The sequence below is a fragment of the Saccopteryx leptura genome, chromosome 2 (assembly GCF_036850995.1).
Source record: "Saccopteryx leptura isolate mSacLep1 chromosome 2, mSacLep1_pri_phased_curated, whole genome shotgun sequence".
NCBI classification, from domain to species: Eukaryota; Metazoa; Chordata; class Mammalia; order Chiroptera; family Emballonuridae; genus Saccopteryx; species Saccopteryx leptura.
The window spans coordinates 313,511,452-313,530,688 of record NC_089504.1 but is presented as its reverse complement, the minus strand read 5'-3'; the positions used below and the strand labels follow the sequence as shown (position 1 = coordinate 313,530,688).

At 45.3% G+C, this 19,237-nt stretch overlaps 1 protein-coding gene across 3 annotated transcripts in view; it reads left to right on the top strand.

Annotated features, from left to right (window-relative positions):
* KIAA1549 (KIAA1549 ortholog) overlaps positions 1–18,301 on the top strand; it is a 134,883-nt gene extending 116,582 nt beyond the window's left edge. For 2 of the 3 annotated variants that reach the window (XM_066362826.1, XM_066362825.1), the window contains exons 18-20: positions 3,195–3,352; positions 8,935–9,083; positions 12,537–18,301. In XM_066362826.1, coding sequence (XP_066218923.1) covers positions 3,195–3,352; positions 8,935–9,083; positions 12,537–12,788 — 559 coding nt within the window. In that variant the 3' untranslated portion in view covers positions 12,789–18,301. The remainder of the gene's footprint in view (positions 1–3,194; positions 3,353–8,934; positions 9,084–12,536) is intronic. The other variant, XR_010748833.1, reaches the window with a different exon arrangement.
* Positions 18,302–19,237: the final 936 nt, after the last annotated feature.

Genomic DNA, 19,237 nt, shown 5'->3' with positions numbered 1-19,237 from the left:
TTAAAAAATAGTTCAAAAAGAAGACAAGAAATAACAGGATAAAAAGGAACATACAATTGGCAGGATGTATGGAAAGCAAAGGATGGTAGAGATCTAAATTTTGCAAAAAGTGAGACAGGGCCAGTTTTACTCATAAACACGGATGTCGAAAATTCAAAACGAAATAATAGCAAATATATCTAGCAATATATGCAAAAAAGATACCACATCACAACCAAAGTGGATTTATTCCAACAATACAAGGGTGATTTAGTATTTTTTAAAAAGTCAATCAATGTAATTTACTATTTTGAGTAGAATAAAGGAGGAAGATTCTTTCACGTCAATAGATGCAGCATTTGAAAAAATTCAGCATCCATTTATGGTTAAGAATCTTGACACACTAGACACAATCTAATCTATTCAAAGTTATCTCAGTCTAATGCAAAAGGCTTTCCCTCTGAGACCAGGAACAAGACAAAGATGTCTGCTTGTATCACTTCTATTAATAGTGCACTGGGGGAACCTAGCCTGTGTAATAAGGCAAGAAAAAGAAAGATTAAGAAATTTAAAGAGAGAAATAATAAGGTTATTATTCATATGTAATATAACTTTGTGGTAGCAATTTCTAAAATGTTAATACATAAATCATTAGAATGAAGGAAATTTGGCAAGATGGCTAAATAGCAAGATAATTACAGGGCTGCTGGATATAAAACAAGATAATAAAAATCTGTTTTATTAACGCTTATAAGCAACAAAAAGAAAATTTTTAAAATTTTAAAGATACAGTAGGAGATGCCACTCAAAAATACAAAATACCTTGCCTGACCAGGCAGTGGTGCAGTGAATAGAGTGTCGGACTGGGATGCGGAGGAACCAGGTTCAAGACCCCGAGGTCGCCAGCTTGAGTGTGGGCTCATCTGGTTTGAGCAAAGCTCACCAGCTTGGACCCAAGGTCGCTGGCTCGAGCAAGGGGTTACTCAGTCTGCTGAAGGCCCACGGTCAAGGCACATATGAGAAAGCAATCAATGAACAGCTAAGGTGTCGCAACAAAAAACTAATGATTGATGCTTCTCATCTCTCTTTGTTCCTGTCTGTCCCTCTCTCTGACTCTCTCTCTCTGTCTCTGTAAAAAAACAAAAACAAAAACAAAAACAAAAAAACAAAATACCTCAGAATAAATATAACCAAAAATTATCAAGCCCTCTAATGAAAGATGTTCATGGGTTGGATACTCAGTGTTTAAAAAATATCAGTTCTCCAAGTGATAAATAGGTTCATTGCAGTCCCATTCAAAATCCCAGTAGTTTGTTGCTGTGTTTTTAAATACATAGAAACTGACAAGCTGCTTGTAAGTTTTGTGTGGAAATGCAAAGAACCAATAGCCAAGGTGCTCTAAGAAGGAAGGGTAAGATGTTAGGATTATTCTAAATGTTTTAAGTTACCATCAAGTGATTAAGACAGTGTGGTATTGCTGTAAAGTTAGACAGATAGACCAATGGGGTAGACTAGAAAGTCTATAAATAGACCTTCATGTGAGTGGACAACTGATTCATTATAGAGAAGGCATAGCAGAAAAACAGCCTCAGAAATTATACTCAACTGCCCTTCGATGACCAGGAGTCAGTCACTTAGAGACATAGGACCGTGCTGTTTCTTTATTTTTTTCTCTTAGTTTTCTGTATTCCCGGTCATTTTCAGAGGGCCTTATTTCTCCCCGCCCGTACTTCCCACCCCGGCACTGCTGGCCCCAAAACAACACAGGCCAGAGGAGCACGTGGAGTGCAGGTGATCCAGGGAAGACGTTAATGACAGGGAGTCATATGATGTGGTTCTCCCAGTTCAGTTCCAGTTTATACTTGTTGTCCAGCATAATTATTAATAACTTTCACTCTCCAGAGTGTTTGGGTCATACTGAACTACCTGAGCATGCGATTTAGGGTAAAAGGGCTGCAAATGTAGGCAGGAGGGGGCTGACAAGCTGGGTCAAGTAGAAATAATTAAGTAAAGAGTAAGCCTTTAAGTATTTAAGCATTTTTAAAAGTTTCAATTTTGATTTAAAATAAAACAGCTCTCTATAGATGTAATGCACATACGTACATAAAAGCTCTTGGGCCTGACCAGGCGGTGGCACAGTGGATAGAGCGTCGAACTGGGATGCAGAGGGCCCAGGTTCGAGGCCCTGAGGTCGCCAGCTTGAGCACGGGCTCATCTGGTTTGAGCAAAAAGCCCACTAGCTTGAACCCAAGGTCGCTGGCTCCAGCAAGGGGTTACTCGGTCTGCTGAAGGCCCGTGGTCAAGGCACATATGAGAAAGCAATCAATGAACAACTAAGGTGTTGCAACGCGCAATGAAAAACTAATGATTGATGCTTTTCATCTCTCTCCGTTCCTGTCTGTCCCTGTCTATCCCTCTCTCTGACTCACTCTCTATCTCTGTAAAAAAAAATAAAAAGAAATAAAAAAAGAAGCTCTTGGGAACCCTCAAAATTTTTTATGCGTGTAAAAGGGATTTCAGCCTTCAATTTCAGGATCATCTGTGGAGCTTTAAAAACTATCAATGTCTGGGTCCCACCTCTAGAGATTCTGTTTTCATTGGTCTGGGGTACAGCGTGGACATCGGTACAGCTCCCGGGGTGAACCTGACCTGTGGTGGCGCAGTGGATAAAACATCAACGTGAAATGCTGAGGTCACCGGTTCAATACCCTGGGCTTGCCTGGTCAAGGCACATATGAAAGTTGATGCTTCCTTCTCCTCTCTTTCTTCTCTTCCCTCCTTCTCTTTCTCTCTCTTCTCTCTCTAAAAATGAATAAATAAAATCTTTTTAAAAATTCTTTAAAAGTTCCCTGGGTGAGACTAGCCTGCAGCCAAACTTGATAACTGCTGCTTTAGTCGGATGCTGCAGATGAGCAGGCCCTAGAATTTGACTGCACCTTCTTTCGATCTATAAACTAAAGGATTTCTTCTTCCGTCATCTGACAGCGAATTTTCAAGCATTGGCCAAGTCTGGGCACTGATCTGAGGGCTGAAGACTAAAGGCTGGGGACTAGGCAGTGGGCAAACAGAAGAAGCCTCTGCCCTCAGAAGAGGAGATAGACACAAAGCCAGTGGTCACATGGGTCCTATTTTCCCACAGGGCTGAGGGTACACCTAATCAGATAGCAGAGCCAGGGTATAGTGTGGTCCTGATGCAGGATGTGCTTTGCTTTCAGACCCGGTTTTGGCCCCGGTTTACTGCAGTCTTCAGAGCTGGTGCCTCCTGAGTCCCAGCAGCCACAGACATCAGCTGAAGCCCCGTTTGCTGCCCGAGGGATCTACTCTGAGGACATGCCATCGGTGGCCCGGCCTCGGCCTGTCGGGGGCACCACAGGTACCTGTGGCTATTTAGCTTGCATTTCTGAACTAGAGGACACTTGGTTTTTGACTAATTCTGGCAGAGTACATTCTAGACTAGCCAGGTGCCAGCGTCACCTCATTTTCTCCTCTTCTACCTTTGTTAATATGACTATCTTCCTTTTTTAAATCTTCCTTTCATTTTTTTCATGCCTCTATGCCTGAGTCCTGCTGTCTCTTCCCTGTTGCCAGATATGTGGCCTGGGGGGAGCTGGGGGCCATGTGGAACTGTTTTAGTTCCTTCCTGCCCCCTTTTCCAGCCCTCATTAAAAGAATGATCTTAGTGTTATTTGTGGGTAACCAGTGCAGCCCTTTACTTAATAATTTAACAGTGAAAGGTCACGTTTTCTAGTGCTTTTAATTCATTATCAGACAGTTGCACACAGCTTTCCTTTGCTTTTAGTGGTTAGGTTTCCTTTAATTGCCTGTTGACATTCAAATAAAAATCTAACCCAGAATATCTCCACATAGGAAATAAAAACCGTCAGTTTATATTTTTTAAAAAAACACATAGTTCAGAGTTTTCAATTTCTGGGAATTTTGAAGCCAGAGAGAAAATAAATTTTGTTAAATTAGGCATAATTTGGTTTACTTACAAGAGTATAATATTTAATATATTTAATGTAAAGATACATAGTGTTTTTCTTAGACCACAATTAAAATTCTCTAATAACTTCTAATAACATTAAATTCTGTAAAAATGTATCATGGGAAAATCATTAAGATATAGTATGTATCTGACTATGTAAAATTATCAAAATATGTATGTCTAAAAATCACCAAGAATAATAGGAAAATAGTATGTAAGGAAGATTTGCTGCAAATATGATCAAGAGCTTTTTTTTTTTTAATTCAGTGAGAGGAGGGAAGGAACAGACAGGCTTCCACATATACCCCAACCAGGATCCACCTGGCAAGCCCACTAGGGGGTGATGCTCTGCCCATTTGGGGCATTGTTCTGTTGCTCAGCAACCAAGCTCTTCTTAGTGCCTGAGGCAGAGGTCATGGAGCCATCCTCAGTGCCTAGGGCCAACTCACTCCAATAGAGCCATGGCTACAGGAGGGGAAGAGAGAGAGAAGCAAGAGGGAGAGGGGTGGAGAAGCAGATGGGTCCTTCTCCTGTGTTCCTTGACTGGGAATTGAACTTGGGACATTCACACGCTTGACCCATGCTCTACAGCTGAGCCAAACAGCCAGGGCCAACCAAGAGGTATTTTTAGCCTGACCTGTGGTGGCGCAGTGGATAAAGCGTCAACCTGGAAATGCTGAGGTCGCCGGTTCGAAACCCTGGGCTTGCCTGGTCAAGGCACATATGGGAGTTGATGCTTCCAGCTCCTCCCCTCCTTCTCTCTCTGTCTCTCTCTCTCTCCCTTTCTCTCTCCTCTCTAAAAAAATTTAAAAAAATTAAAAAAAAGAGAGGTATTTTTATGATAGAAGATAACTCATGTAAATTGATAAATGGAAAAACTTCAAAGGACAGGAGAGATGAACGGTCAAAGTGCAGAAAGAAAATACACAGAAGAAATGTGTGCTTCCCATATGAAAGTAAACATGAAAAACACCCAGTTTTGAAAATGATTAGAGGCATGCAAATTAAAACCATGGTGAAGCACCATTTCAAACAATCATAAATTATTTTCGTAATAATGCAGTGTGGTGAAATTAGCATCCAGTTTTTTTTATCAGTACAATGGGAATAATATTAGTACTTATTTCCTGTGGTTGTTTTGGTGATTAAAGACATCAAATGCTTAAATTGTGCCTGGTGCATGATAAACTTTAATAAGTATTAGTTACCATTATTATCATTACTATTATATTATTTCTGATGTTCGTGTACATCATTAAACTTCTGGCAAGCATCTTGACAATGACTGAATGAGCTTTTGATTCGGTAATGCCACTTCTGGGAATCTAGGTTACTCCTCCCCAAAGAAATCCAAAATATTGGAGAAAAACTACATGTGCAAAGATGTTTTTTTTTTAATTTTTATTTTTTTTATTTTATTTTTTGTATTTTTCCGAAGCTGGAAACAGGGAGAGACAGTCAGACAGACTCCCGCAGGCATGCGCCCGACCGGATCCACCCGGCACGCCCACCAGGGGCGACGCTCTGCCCACTAGGGGGCGATGCTCTGCCCCTCCGGGGCGTCGCTCTGCCGTGACCAGAGCCACTCTAGCACCTGGGGCAGAGGCCAAGGAGCCATCCCCAGCACCCGGGCCACCTCCACTCCAATGGAGCCTCGGCTGCGGGAGGGGAAGAGAGAGACAGAGAGGAAGGAGGGGGCGGGGGTAGAGAAGCAAATGGGCGCCTCTCCTATGTGCCCTGGCCGGGAATCGATCCCGGGTCCCCTGCACGCCAGGCCAACGCTCTACCGCTGAGCCAACTGGCCAGGGCCTGCAAAGATGTTTATCAGAGCATCATTCATAATAGCAAACAGTTGTGAGCTTTCTAAATCCCCAGTAACAAGGGCATTTTAAGTAGCTATTTAAAATGAACAGGTCTGCCTGACCTGGTGGTGGCACATTGGATAGATCATCGGACTGGGACGCAGAGGACCCAGGTTTAAACCATGAGGTCACCAGCCGCTGGCTCAAGCGTGGGATCATAGACATGACCCCATGGTCACTGGCTTGAGCCCAAGATCGCTGGCTTGAGCAAAGTGTCATTTGCTCTGCTATAGCCCCCGGTCAAGGTACATATGAAAAAGCAATCAATGAACAACTAAGGAGCCGCAACGAAGAACTGATGCTTTTCATCTCTCTCCCTTCTTGTCTGTCTGTCCCTATCTGTCCCTTCCTCTGTCTCTGTCACAAAAAAAAAAAAAAAAAAAAAAAAAAAAAAAAAAAAAAAAATGAATAGGTCAGAAAAGAGCCCAAAAAAGGGAATTTAAGATTTCCAGGTTACCTCCTGTGTGTTTGGTACCTGACCTACTTTATCTCTTTTAATTCTTGAAATAACACCATGAGGTAAGTAGTTTTTTGTATTTTTTTAATCCCTTTGGAAAAGTGAGGCATTGAGGCTCGGTAGGGGTGATAGGCGAATGCTCAAGGTCATGGGGCTTATCCATGGCTTGGCTGGAATGAAAACCCAGTCTTGTTGGGTGTGATGCCCCATGTTGAATCAGGGGGAAGCCTGTGTTGTATTGTTAAGTGAACAAAGCAAGATACAAAACATGTCTGAAATATTATTTCAGTTACCATCGCAGTATTAACACGAAGCTATTCTTTACGGCCTCTATGGTTGTCTGAATCTTTGTCAGTGAAGGAGAACGCTATGCTACATTTATGTTCTTTGCAAGATTCACTCAAATGATGTCTGCTGGGCAAACAGAACTAGTAGTTCCAATAATTTTTTTTTTCCTGTATTTTTCTGAAGCCGGAAATGGGGAGAGACAGTCAGACAGACTCCTGCATGCGCCCGACCAGGATCCACCCGGCACGCCCACCAGGGGGTGATGCTCTGCCCCACCGGGGCGTCGCTCTGTTGCGACCAGAGCCACTATAGCGCCTGGGGCAGAGGCCGAGGAGACATCCCCAGCACCCTGGCCATCTTTGCTCCAGTGGAGCCTCGGCTGCGGGAGGGGAAGAGAGAGACAGAGAGGAAGGAGAGGGGGAGGGGTGGAGGGGTGGAGAAGCAGATGGGCACTTCTCCTGTGTGCCCTGGCCGGGAATCGAACCCGGGACTTCTACACGCCAGGCCGACGCTCTACCACTGAGCCAACCGGCCAGGGCTAGTTCCAATAATTTTAATACTGCTATGAATCTTCAGTAATCGACAAGTGTGCCTGTAGACAGAAGCCTGGAAGTTGTTTTTCTTTTTCCTGACCTTTAGTTTTTAGTTTTTATTGTATATCCAGATAAAACCATGGAGGAGTTTTTTTTAAGTATTTGATTAAGGGAGGCTGTTGATTAGGCCACCAGAGTAGATGACTTAAATATGGAGAGACCCACCTCCCTTACCTCTGAAATTTCTGAACCTTTGCAGGGCCAGTCTGAGTATCACACATGAATTGGATGATCCTAGGGGCGTTTGGAAATAAACACTTTTATTTCATAGCACTTAAAAGTCATAGTTTTCCTCCCTTAATCTGCAGGATAAGGATATTTTCATATGCCAGAACTTGGTGGGGAAGAATATGTTGGTTGAAACCTGGTCTTTTTAGCCACACAAGACTACGACATATGGGTAGGAGCATGGGTTCAGAGAGCTTCCTGGCTTTGCCATCAGTACCCCTCACCAGTGAGATTGGGTGGGTGGCCTTAAATTATTAATTGTAGGCCCTGGCTGGTTGGCTCAGTGGTTGAGTGTCAGCCTGGCATGTAGATGTCCTGGATTCTATTCCTAGTCAGGGCACACAGGAGAAGCGATCATCTGCTTCTCCACTCCCCTTCCCCTTCTCTCACACTCTCTTTCCCTCTTGCAGCCATGGCTCAAATGGTTCGAGCACATTGGCCCTGGGTGCTGAGGATGTCTCTGTGGAGCCTCCACCTCAGGCACTCAAAATAGCTCGGTTGTGAGCATGGCCCCAGATGGGGGTTGCCAGGTGGTGCATCCTGGTTGGGGCACATGGGGGATTCTGTCTCTCTATCTTCCCTCCTCTCACTTGGAAAAGAAGAAAAAAAAATTAAAATTATGACATGGCTAAGTTTTGGACACAATGTGAATAGAATGAACTTATACTTTAACATTTTTATTTTTTTTTGTATTTTTCTGAAGCTGGAAACGGGGAGAGACAGTCAGACAGACTCCTGCGTGTGCCCGACCGGGATCCACCCGGCATGCCCACCAAGGGGCAACACTCTGCCCACCAGGGGGCGATGCTCTGCTCCTCTGGGGCGTCACTCTGTTGCGACCAGAGCCACTCCAGCGCCTGGGGCAGAGGCCACGGAGCCATCCCCAGCGCCCGGGCCATCTTTGCTCCAGTGGAGCCTCAGCTGCGGGAGGGGAAGAGAGAGACAGAGAGGAAGGAGAGGGGGAGGGGTGGAGAAGCAGATGGGTGCCTCTCCTGTGTGCCCTGGCCGGGAATCGAACCCGGGACTTCTACACGCCAGGCCGATGCTCTACCACTGAGCCAACCGGCCAGGGCTACTTTAACATTTTGAATTCAAATACATATGCATCCTGCCTTTTAAGAAAAAAATGTACATAATGTTTTAGGCTCCTTGTGGGTCTCAAAGCCACAAGCAAAAAGGAGCCAGGTTGCAGCTTCTCTATGGTTCCAAACCTTTCAGTCTTTTCTTCTCAGTGAATAAGATCATCCTTATTTTAACTTTTGCAAAAATGAATGGAAGATCTTTTTATACCTTTTACTCCTAGTCCTTTGATGTCTAGCCAAGAAAAAAAGACCATCACTAACAGCCACAGTATTAAAAGGAAGTAAAAGCCCGTTAACCAAGAAGCTCATGGTCTGGCTTTCTTAGGAAATGTCATTCTCTGGAGGTGGAATCAGTGCCATGTTTGAACAAAGCTCATAGCCCTGTCCCTAAGGGAGGGCCTCACTGGGCAGCCTCATTCTTCTGCCCATGCTGACCCGGCCGGTCCATTTTGCTCCTCAGGCTCCCAGATCCAGCACCTGACTCAGGTGGGAGTTGCGGGCAGACTCAGCGGAGCTCAGCCAGTGGACGTCACACCCAGCAGAGGTGGCCAGTATGGGGGACCAGGCTGGCCGTCGTACGGGGAGGAGGAGGCGGGCCGAAGAGAGGCCGTGAGTATCCGGTGTTCGGCTTACCACTGAGAATTCAGACATCATCACTTAATTCAGCTGCTTCTGCTTTGGGGACCCCTTTTAAAAAACCTACAGGAGCCTGACCTGTGGTGGCGCAGTGGATAAAGCATCAACCTGGAAACGCTGAGGTTGCCGGTTCAAAACCCTGGGCTTGCCTGGTCAAGGCACATATGGGAGTTGATGCTTCCTGCTCCTCCCCCCTTCTCTCTCTCTAATGAATAAATAAATAAATAAAAAACCTACAGGAACAAAAGTTTAAACCTCCCTCACTTTTTCCCCCCTTGAGTATATTTCTGCTTATACTTTTTAGATGGTAGATCCCTCCCACTCAGACTGGGAGAGAACTGGCATTGAATTTTCAGAAAGTCTATCATTTTTCTTGAGGCAGATTTCAGACTTAAAATCATGATTTATTTTTAAATAACCTTTTAAAAATAATAAAAGCAATATTCATTGTAGAAAATCTAGACCAAGACCTAAATAACAGTTTTAAAAACTTTTTTACAGTCTGACCAGGCGGTGGCGCAGTGGATAGAGCGTTGGACTGGGATGCAGAGGACACAGGTTCGAGACCTCGAGGTCGCTAGCTTGAGCACGGGCTCATCTGGTTTGAGCAAAAGCTCACCAGCTCAACCCAAGGTCGCTGTCTTGAGCAAGGTGTTACTCGGTCTGCTGTAGCCCCACGGTCAAGGCACATATGAGAAAGCAATCAATGAACAACTAAAGTGTCGCAACACGCAACGAAAAACTAATGATTGATGCTTCTCATCTCTCCGTTCCTGTTGGTCCCTGTCTATCCCTCTCTCTGACTCTCTCTCTGTCTCTGTAAAAAAAAAAAAAAAAAAAAAATTTACAATTGCTTTTTATTGTGATAAAATGCACATATCATAGTTTGTCATCTTAACTATTTTTAAGTGTCAAGTTCATTGGTTTCCCGTATATTCCTACTGGTATGCAACCATTTCCACCATCCATCTCTGTAGCTTTTATTCATCGTGTAAAACTGAATCTCTGTCCTCACTGAGCACAAATGTTCTCTTCGTCCCTCTCCCCAGCTCCAGGCAGCCACCATTGTACTTTCTGTGTCTGTGATTTTTGACTTTGCAATAGTGAATTTGAACCTGTAGGTAACTAAAATCTGGACTTGGTCTTTTTTTTTTCTTTAACAGAGACAGAGAGAGAGTCAGAGAGACGGATAGATAAGGACAGACAGACAGGAACAGAGAAAGATGAGAAGCATCAATCATCAGTTTTTTGTGGCGACACTTTAGTTCATTGATTGCTTTCTCATATGTGCCTTGACCGTGGACCTTCAGCAGACTGAATAACCCCTTGCTCAAGCCAGCGACCGTGGGTCCAAGCTGGTGAGCTTTTGCTCAAACCAGATGAGCCCGCGCTCAAGCTGGCGACCTCAGGGTTTTGAACCTGGGTTCTTCCACATCCCAGTCCAACTCTATCCACTGCATCACCACCTGGTCAGGCTGGACTTGGTCTTGAGTGTGCTCACTATATAAATACTCATGACCTTGCTCACTGCCTGTGCTTTGCTATTGGGTTTATTAACATGTCCATTATGAGCACCGTGAGTAGATGCTTTTTGCCAAAAGCACACGCAGTTTGGGGCATTTTGTGGCCCAGGGTTTACTTTGGAGGTTTCTTATCCCTCTGATCCCTCCGTTGTAAGAACAGAATCAGTATGGGCACAGGTAACTGGTACAGAGGCTTTCCTTTGTGTTTTCTTTTTTTCCTTAAGAATTTTCTATCCATGGAGGATAAATATATGAATATGAACATTTAAACCAAAATAATATGTTTTGTTTTGTCCTATGTTATGCATTTTATGCCACAACTTTCATTGCATTTATGTGTCTTTTTAGCAGATAATTTTTTTTTTTTTTTTGTATTTTTCTGAAGCTGGAAACGGGGAGAGATAGTCAGACAGACTCCCGCATGCGCCCGACCGGGATCCACCCGGCACGCCCACCAGGGGGCGAAGCTCTGCCCACCAGGGGGCGATGCTCTGCCCCTCGGGGCGTTGCTGTGTTGCGACCAGAGCCACTCTAGCACCTGGGGCAGAGGCCAAGGAGACATCCCCAGCGCCCGGGCCATCTTTGCTCCAATGGAGCCTTGGCTGCCGGAGGGGAAGAGAGAGACAGAGAAGAAGGAGGGGGTGGGGGGTAGAGAAGCAAATGAGCACTTCTCCTATGTGCCCTGGCTGGGAATCGAACCCGGGTCCCCCGCACGCCAGGCCGACGCCCTACCGCTGAGCCAACTGGCCAGGGCCTAGCAGATAATTTTTTAATGTCCTGATGGGTTTACTTAATGAAGGAAATTAACGGTAGAATGTAACTTTTTTCCCGAAAGATACATTGTGAGAAATCTCAGGTATTTGCTGACATTTATCTTTTTCTGCCTTCATTGTGCCAGTGTGGTTTTGTGAGGAGTTTGGCAATTTCCTGTCAAACCCAGTGATCACTTTAGAGTGCTTCCCATCGCTACTGGGAAAAGTGAAATGTAGAAACATATCCTAATGTTTGATAGCTTACTCTTAGGTGAAACCACAGATTTAGAACCCATGTATACATACAGAGCAAGCTTTTTCATTGAAAAAAATTAGAAAGAAAAAGAAATCTCTGAAAACATAATAATTCTTGTCAAATAAATACCCAGTTATACAGAGTCTGGCAAAAGTAGGTTTACAATTGTGAACACATGAAACAGAGTTTATTCTTGTGTTATTATGTATTAATTATTGTGTCATTTTCCATACTGAGTGACTGTAAACATCCTTTTTGCCCAACCCTGTATTATGCAAATATAAGCAAAACTGTCATGTGTTAGTGCAGGTAACTTTGAAAAGAAAAGGCTCTACAGAGCTCTCAATAGACAGACATACAGAGAGAGAAAATGGAAAATGATTTAGCGATCTTGTCCCTGTTCCATGGCCCCTGGGCTCTAGTCCTGGGACAAAGGCATTTGTTTGCTTTGTCAGTCCCTCTGTTAGTACTTGCTTATCTTTTGCAACTGTTAGAGCTCCTCATCTGACCTTTCAACCCCATGGGGTACTCCAAGCTCCCTTCCTTCCATTCCAGCTGTCTGGGTCCCTTCCTGTTCTCCCAGTGGCTGCTCACCTCCACACACAGACACAGAGACTTACTTGGCTGGCCAGATCATCCTTTCTGCCTTTCTGCAAGTGTTTATGAGGCATCTGTTAAGTTCAAGTTCAAGGGTTTCTTTCTTGCACTGCCCTCCCTTGGACAATTTTGTCAGTTATTCTTTGCATTCTAGTCCCGAGGTTCCTATCAGAGGGCTGAGTTATTGAGTGGGCAATGGGTGGAGGACGTCCTGGGCACGTGCCTGCTGCCAGATTGCACTTGCTTTTCCCTCCTGTCCTCATGTGGGAAGTGCAGCACCCTCTGCTGTGTTTTGCAGACGCACATGCTCGGCCATCAGGAGTATTCTTCACCGCTGTTCCAGGTGCCAAGGACTTCAGGCCGGGAGCCCTCCGCTCCTCCTGGGAACGCCCCGCCCAGGGGGCTGCCAGGCGCCGGGCTGGCGTATGCCGCCAGCTCCACGGAGGACCTCCAGCCCAGCCACTCCTCCGCCTCACTCATCAAGGCCATCCGCGAGGAGCTCCTGCGGCTCTCCCAAAAACAGACCGCCGTGCACAGCTTCCACAGCTGATGGGCCTCGCCTTGCACGCCTGCCAACTATCCGCTTCCCGTGGAAGCAAGACTGGAAGGAAGCCAGCGGAGGGGCCCGCGGAAGGGGGTGCGTCGCGATGTGAGAAGATGCCAGAAGTCACGCGACCACCCACGAGCTTTTAATAAGTTAGCAACGCGCTGGGACCCCTCGGGTTCAGTCGCGATCTCTGGACTTTGGGCCAAAAGCCAGCAGAACTTCACAAAAGACAAACCTCAAACCTCAGCTAACAAACAGCCTTGCTAAGTTGGTCTCCTTTTCCAAGGCGAACAATGAGAATGTACAGGACGGACAGGGCGAAGAGGAACTCAGCGCGTCGGTGGGAAGGCGCGTCTGAGGCTGGTTTGTACGGCGACCCTGCTGCTTTGTGTCCTGAGAAGAGAGCTCTGAAGACATTTTATTAACAGCTTGTATTTCCCTCTTTGTCTCCATAGGAACTTATTTTACTAGGAATATTAACAACAAGTATACTGAGACTGTCTCGGGAATTTAAAAAGCGACTAGTGAGAAACCAAATGACAGATTGTAGAGCCTCAGGATTCCACAGGGAGCGTCATCTAGCTGCATTCTCCCTCCTGTTCTGGTGCTACCACTCTGAAGGGCCCTTTGCCTCCATATCTGGGAACTGCAACGTTGGCTTTCTTGATGGATGAATATGTTGACAGTTTCATTTTGTTCTAGAAAGGAAAGAAAAAAAAAAAACTCCCCAAAGATGGGGGTGGGAGTAAGCATATTTATTTGGTTATTCAAAATACATATCAAAGTTTAGATTTACATCCTTAATTGTAGTTGTTTTTTAATTGGGCACTTGGAACTCCCGAGAGCATCCCACTTTAGCAGACAGTAGGTTCAAGGTCAGTCCTGTAGAATGAGGCTCTGAGAGGTTCTAACTGATCCTTGCACTTTGCCGATGAATAGTTGCTTCCAAATGGTGTTCAAAAGAGAAATTGCCCTTTAAGCAAAGGTAATGTTTAAACATTCCAAGTATCACCAGATTGTGATTCATGCAAATGTCCCTAGTCATCACATTCCTCTGGGTGTTCAAAACCTAAAAATGAAACAGTGGTCGCCTGCCCCCTCTCTGTTCAATATGGAAATGTCAAGAAGAGCGCTGGGGAAAAAGGAGAGGAGAGGGCTGCTCCTGATGTCTGTTGTCACTGTGTTTGACTCCGCTGAGTGACTGTTGAAGCCATCTATATGCTGTGGGCCTGACAGAGGGTGCCATCTCCCTTGAGGTGTACTCCTGAAGTCACCATGTCCCCACTGCCCACATTAGAGGGAGGAATGGAACAACATGGCCCGTTCTGTTACCTGGTACCTGAGTGAAGCTCAGAAGAAAAGCAGACTTAGATGACACCATTGCTATTGTGTGTCCTTTTTAAAATCAGCTCAGCTAACACTTTAAAGAGATATGCAGGCACAATTGGGGGGGGGGAGGGGTTCTAATCAAAATCGGTGTCACATCTTAAGAGCGCTGACACCACCGTGTAATCATTGATCCAGAACCACACATTGCGGCACGTCATTCAGTAAGCCTGTCTGCAGCCTCACAGTGCAGGAAGAGTGGGTTCTGGGAAATTAAAATGCAGCCCCTTTTCATCCCTATACCTCTGAGGCGGGGTCGGGCTGCAGGTGACTAAATCTCTCAAGGATGTGAAATTAAGGAAAGAGACTCCTTTTCAGGCAGCCTTCAGAGCACCAAGAGTGTGGCAGAGAAGGCCCACTCCGGGTTTGATTTCTGACCCTCAGTCTCGGTTTAATACCCAGACTGAAGAATTCTCTTTGTGTGACCCTCAGAAGTAGTGGGTTTCCTGGATATGGTCTTAAGAATTTCAGACAGCAAGCAGAATTATATTATGGATACCCTACAGTGAATTCAAGTTGTGCGACAACAGGTGGACTAAATACAGGCCTTTCTTTTCTCCCATTCTGCCTGGGGTGATAAATGCACCAAGAGTGTACTAACAGTGGTGACCTCCTTTGGACATGGAAGAAACAGGCCGGCCATGCCTTTCAAACTAGCATAAAAAAATTCGATTTGTATCATTCTTCTTAGAATTGATACACTTCTAAACTGATGTCAAGACCAAAGAGAACATACAATAACTGGTGGGGGGTGGGGTGGTGTGAGCAGGTCCATGGGATCACCAGCACTCTACTCTCGTGTTGGTTATAAAGCACACCTGGCTTGCCCTTGTTTTCTGTAAACACCCGCCACAATTTTTTACCAGTCAACAAACTCAGGACGGACTAGCTGTCACGGGGAGCACCACACCCAAAGGGGTTTGCAGCCACTCAGCTCGTGTGATCTTCTTAAAAGGAAGATCCTCCTATCATGTGTGCTTTGGAGTCCCACTTATTTGAAACACTCAAAATGTAAAGTTAAAAATTTGTGTCTCTCCTTTTTTCCCCCATTTTCAAAGTTCCAGTGGTAATGACACGAGCTGTAAATTTGAGTAAGTATTTTACAGAATGCTGTTTGGAGAAACGATCGTTTTCAGAGACTACTGTGTCATGAGCTCACTCTGTTAGGTCCCTTCTCTGAGCCTCATTCTTCCCATCAGCCAAACAAGGGCAGACCTCCCTTGCCCACCTCCTAGGATTTCTCATTGTGAGAATCAGAGGTGATCGTGTGTGCAGACGACCCTTGAGAAATAAGCACAAAGCACTATGAAAGTGTAAAATGTTACCTGTGTGATTATGTGGAATGGATGATATGATATCAGATGCTGCGACCCATCCGTGAATGGGTTCAAATGGAGGTACCCAGAGCAAAACGAAAGGCCTCTTGTGACTTCTCTTCCTCTCTCCTCTTTTGCTTTTAAATTCACTTCCTTCTCCATTAACTTCCAAACAACATTTACTAAACAACTTTCCTGCTCCTCCTTTTCTGCTGTTTCTGGCCCCAAATGTGTCACACACAAACCCTGCCTTCTGAGATCTTAGAATCTAATCAGGTAACACAGACGGGTATAAAAGATGGAAGAGACATGTAAATAACATGGCTTACGCGTCAATAAAATTTATCGAAAGTGCTCAGGTGCTGTAGGTACTTCACAGCAGACGTGGAAGTGGTATATCTGGAAGCAGCGTGTTGGGGAGAAGTCGACTTCAGCTGCTCCTTTAGTGACGACAGCAGTGCTGCCCCGGGGAAAGGGTGAGGTAGCTTGGGAAAGCCAAGAGGGGGTCTGGGGAAGGATGGAGAAAGTGGGTGAAGCTGCCATTGGAAATGAACTTGATCCTGATCTGTGACAATGTGGGGACAGAGTTCCTAACCGCACCGCAGGGTGTTCTGTGAAAGGAGGAAAGGAAGCAGGGCTGTGAATATACGTTCGCAGTAACACAACCAGGAGATGACCTTGAAGAAGATCCGCAGAGGAAGAGATCCCTTCTGGATCGAGAAGGGGAGCGTACCCAGGTCAGCCGAAGGACCCAATGTCAAGTATGAAAAGAGGGGTGAGAATTCCACTGCCTGCTCCACTGTATAGAGCAGATCTCAGTGGTCAGCCACTGGGCTGCATTCAATCCTGTGTGGAACGTTGTGAGCTATAAAGACATATGTTTGACATCTTGACAACCACCGACATGATTTTCTTCAAGTTTTATTTAATCTCAGAGTATGTTTTGATTTGGGTAGTCTATGGCTATTGAGTAAGCAGACTCAGTGGGTTTTTTGCCAACCAGACTTTTCAGGGCTTGTGATGCAAAGCACCGGTCAGTCTGACCGAAGGCTTTGGGCCGAAACAAGTCATTCTATGCTTGGGGAGCCTCTGTTCACCTCTGAGCAGGGTCAGTGCTGACTGCGTGGCACAGCCTCTTAGTGCTCCAGTGACCACAGCAATCGCTCAGACACTGATTGGCATTTGCAGTAAGTAACTCACGAGTTAATCATTAAGTAAACTTCTCTGTATCCCCTTCCTACTAGATTCTTAGACGTGAATGAGTTTGTCGTTTGGAAGGAAAGCTGATCAAGGTTCTGGTCAGGGGGGATGGGGGCCTCCAGTCTTAACTACCACACTGACGAGCTCTAGTTGAGTTTTAGCCATTTCATTTCTACCTCCAGAGCAAGTCTCCAAAGCCAGTCTCCTGAGCCTGCTTGTCCACATTCATCTCAGACAGAAGCGTGAGGAAGTCCACTTCTATACCTGCAAACAGACCCTTCACCACAAAACCCATTTTTATGGGATGGTAACTTGAACTTCGTCCTTACATTTCATCCAGCACATTACCAGATAGTCTTGTAACAGGTGAGAGGAGTTTCCATGAGCAACTGCTATAACATACTCATAAAATGTAATAGGCTGACACGTAATACCTAATGAACAAGGGGTGTGTACATTTCAGGTTTCTTTTGATATTTTTCGTGGCGATTTTCAGCGTTTTAAATGAGGACTCCTTTCTCTAGTGTTAAAAAGACTTGAAAACCGAAACCTCACGGTACAATCCTACCACTGTGCTTTTGTGTGTAATGGTACACTTGAGAATTTATCTTAAGAACACACAGCGGCATTGGAATTTAGGAAAGGAATATGAAAATGCCTTTGGAAACGTGAAACAGTGTTAGGAACCAGCGAGCAAGTGAGACGGAATGAATGTCCGAAGCTGAGGAACTTTGGTCCAAGTTAGTTTCCCACAGGGTAGGTAGTTATGGGGTGGCTTGTTTTCCCTTCTGCCAGGTTTTTCTGCTATGGGGCCACTTCATAGAATTGGTGAAAGGGTGAAATTTCAAGAAAGGGTGAAAAGGTGCGGGACAGATAAAAACAAGTGATTTGGGTGTTGTAGTCCGTGATTCCATGGAACCATTCGGGACAGCTTGGAGCCTCATGCCACCACATTTCATGCATTCATAACTTGATTCCCTAAGTGTGCAAGTTAGGAATAGTCCAGGGCCAAGTTCAAGCCAGAAACCCTGTACTCTTCCTCCTGCAGATGTGGGGAAAGCAGGAGGTGCTAAAGGAATGGAAACTCCCATCAATCCAGTCTCTGGAAGTACCAATAGGGCTCATTTCAGAGAAGGGGAGTAGACTCAACGTTGCCCCCCTCCAGAGCATCGTCTAGGGAGCGCGGCGATTGTGCTAGCCTGACCCTCACAGGAAAGGTTGCTCAGCAGAGATGCTCTGGGTTGCCCTCTTGGCTCCTCCTTCGTCAAGGTCCACATTCTCCTGACCCTTCCTGCGCTCTCATTCCTAGGTTATGAGTGTTAATGTACGAAAATACGCAGAATCAATTGAGGCCACTCGTGGCATCAGTCCTGCAACTTGAACTTGACAATCATGGTTTGCTGGTCTCAAACGGGCACTTAAATTTTGGTATGGGTCTATGATTTAGTAATCGAATCCCCCCTTCTCTTCGTTGGTTACATTTCTACCCTTCAATTAGCTGCACCGTTTTCTAATGTAGAGTTTTGGAAATAATTTATGCAAGTGTTTGGTTTCCATGTTTACAATTTATACAGCTTTCCTAGCCTTTTAAATGGAAATGTCAATAAATGCTATGAATTGGTGTCAAGTGATATTTTTTGTTTATTTCCTTTGCAACATGATAGCTTTCTCATTTGGGAGGTGATTTTTTTTTTTTTTTGCATTCTCTAACTTTTGCATCCCTGGTGAGAACACCTAGTACATACTTTGATTTTCCAAAGAATTAAGTTGCAAGTCATCTGTTCAGTGTGTGTAATTTACAGAATCGTTTTCACTCATGTTGCCTGGAGCTAACTCCCTTCTGTTACCCGCTAATCAAATCGATGCTTCTGCTCAGAGCAGATTCGTTTTGGAATTAAAGGATTAGGACTCTATAGTTTAGAAAGATAAACAAGAAGATCAAAGCGTGGAAAGGTAATAGCGTAAATCTGCAGCTGTTTATGGAGCCCAAGAAAATAAGAGCTGGACGAGACTGAGAAAAGCCAGTGGAGCTACGAAACACTGGAACAGAACGAAATGAGAGGTGGGACCTGGATAGGATCCCGAAACAACCACCACAAAGGTAATCAGTGGGAAAATGGTGACATCCAAATAAAGTCTATAGCATAGGTAACAATTTTATGCAAAGGTTAATTTATTAGTTTTGCCAACTTGGCAGTGGCTATTAAGAATTTTTTTTTTTTTTGTATTTTTCTGAAGCTGGAAATGGGGAGAGACAGTCAGACAGACTCCCGCATGCGCCCGACCGGGATCCATCCGGCACGCCCACCAGGGGCGATGCTCTGCCCTCCGGGGCGTCACTCTGCCGCAACCAGAGCCACTCTAGCGCCTGGGGCAGAGGCCAAGGAGCCATCCCCAGCGCCCGGGCCATCTTTGCTCCAATGGAGCCTTGGCTGCAGGAGGGGAAGAGAGAGACAGAGAGGAAGGAGAGGGGGAGGGGTGGAGAAGCAAATGGGCGCTTATCCTATGTGCCCTGGCCGGGAATCGAACCTGGGTCCCCTGCACACCAGG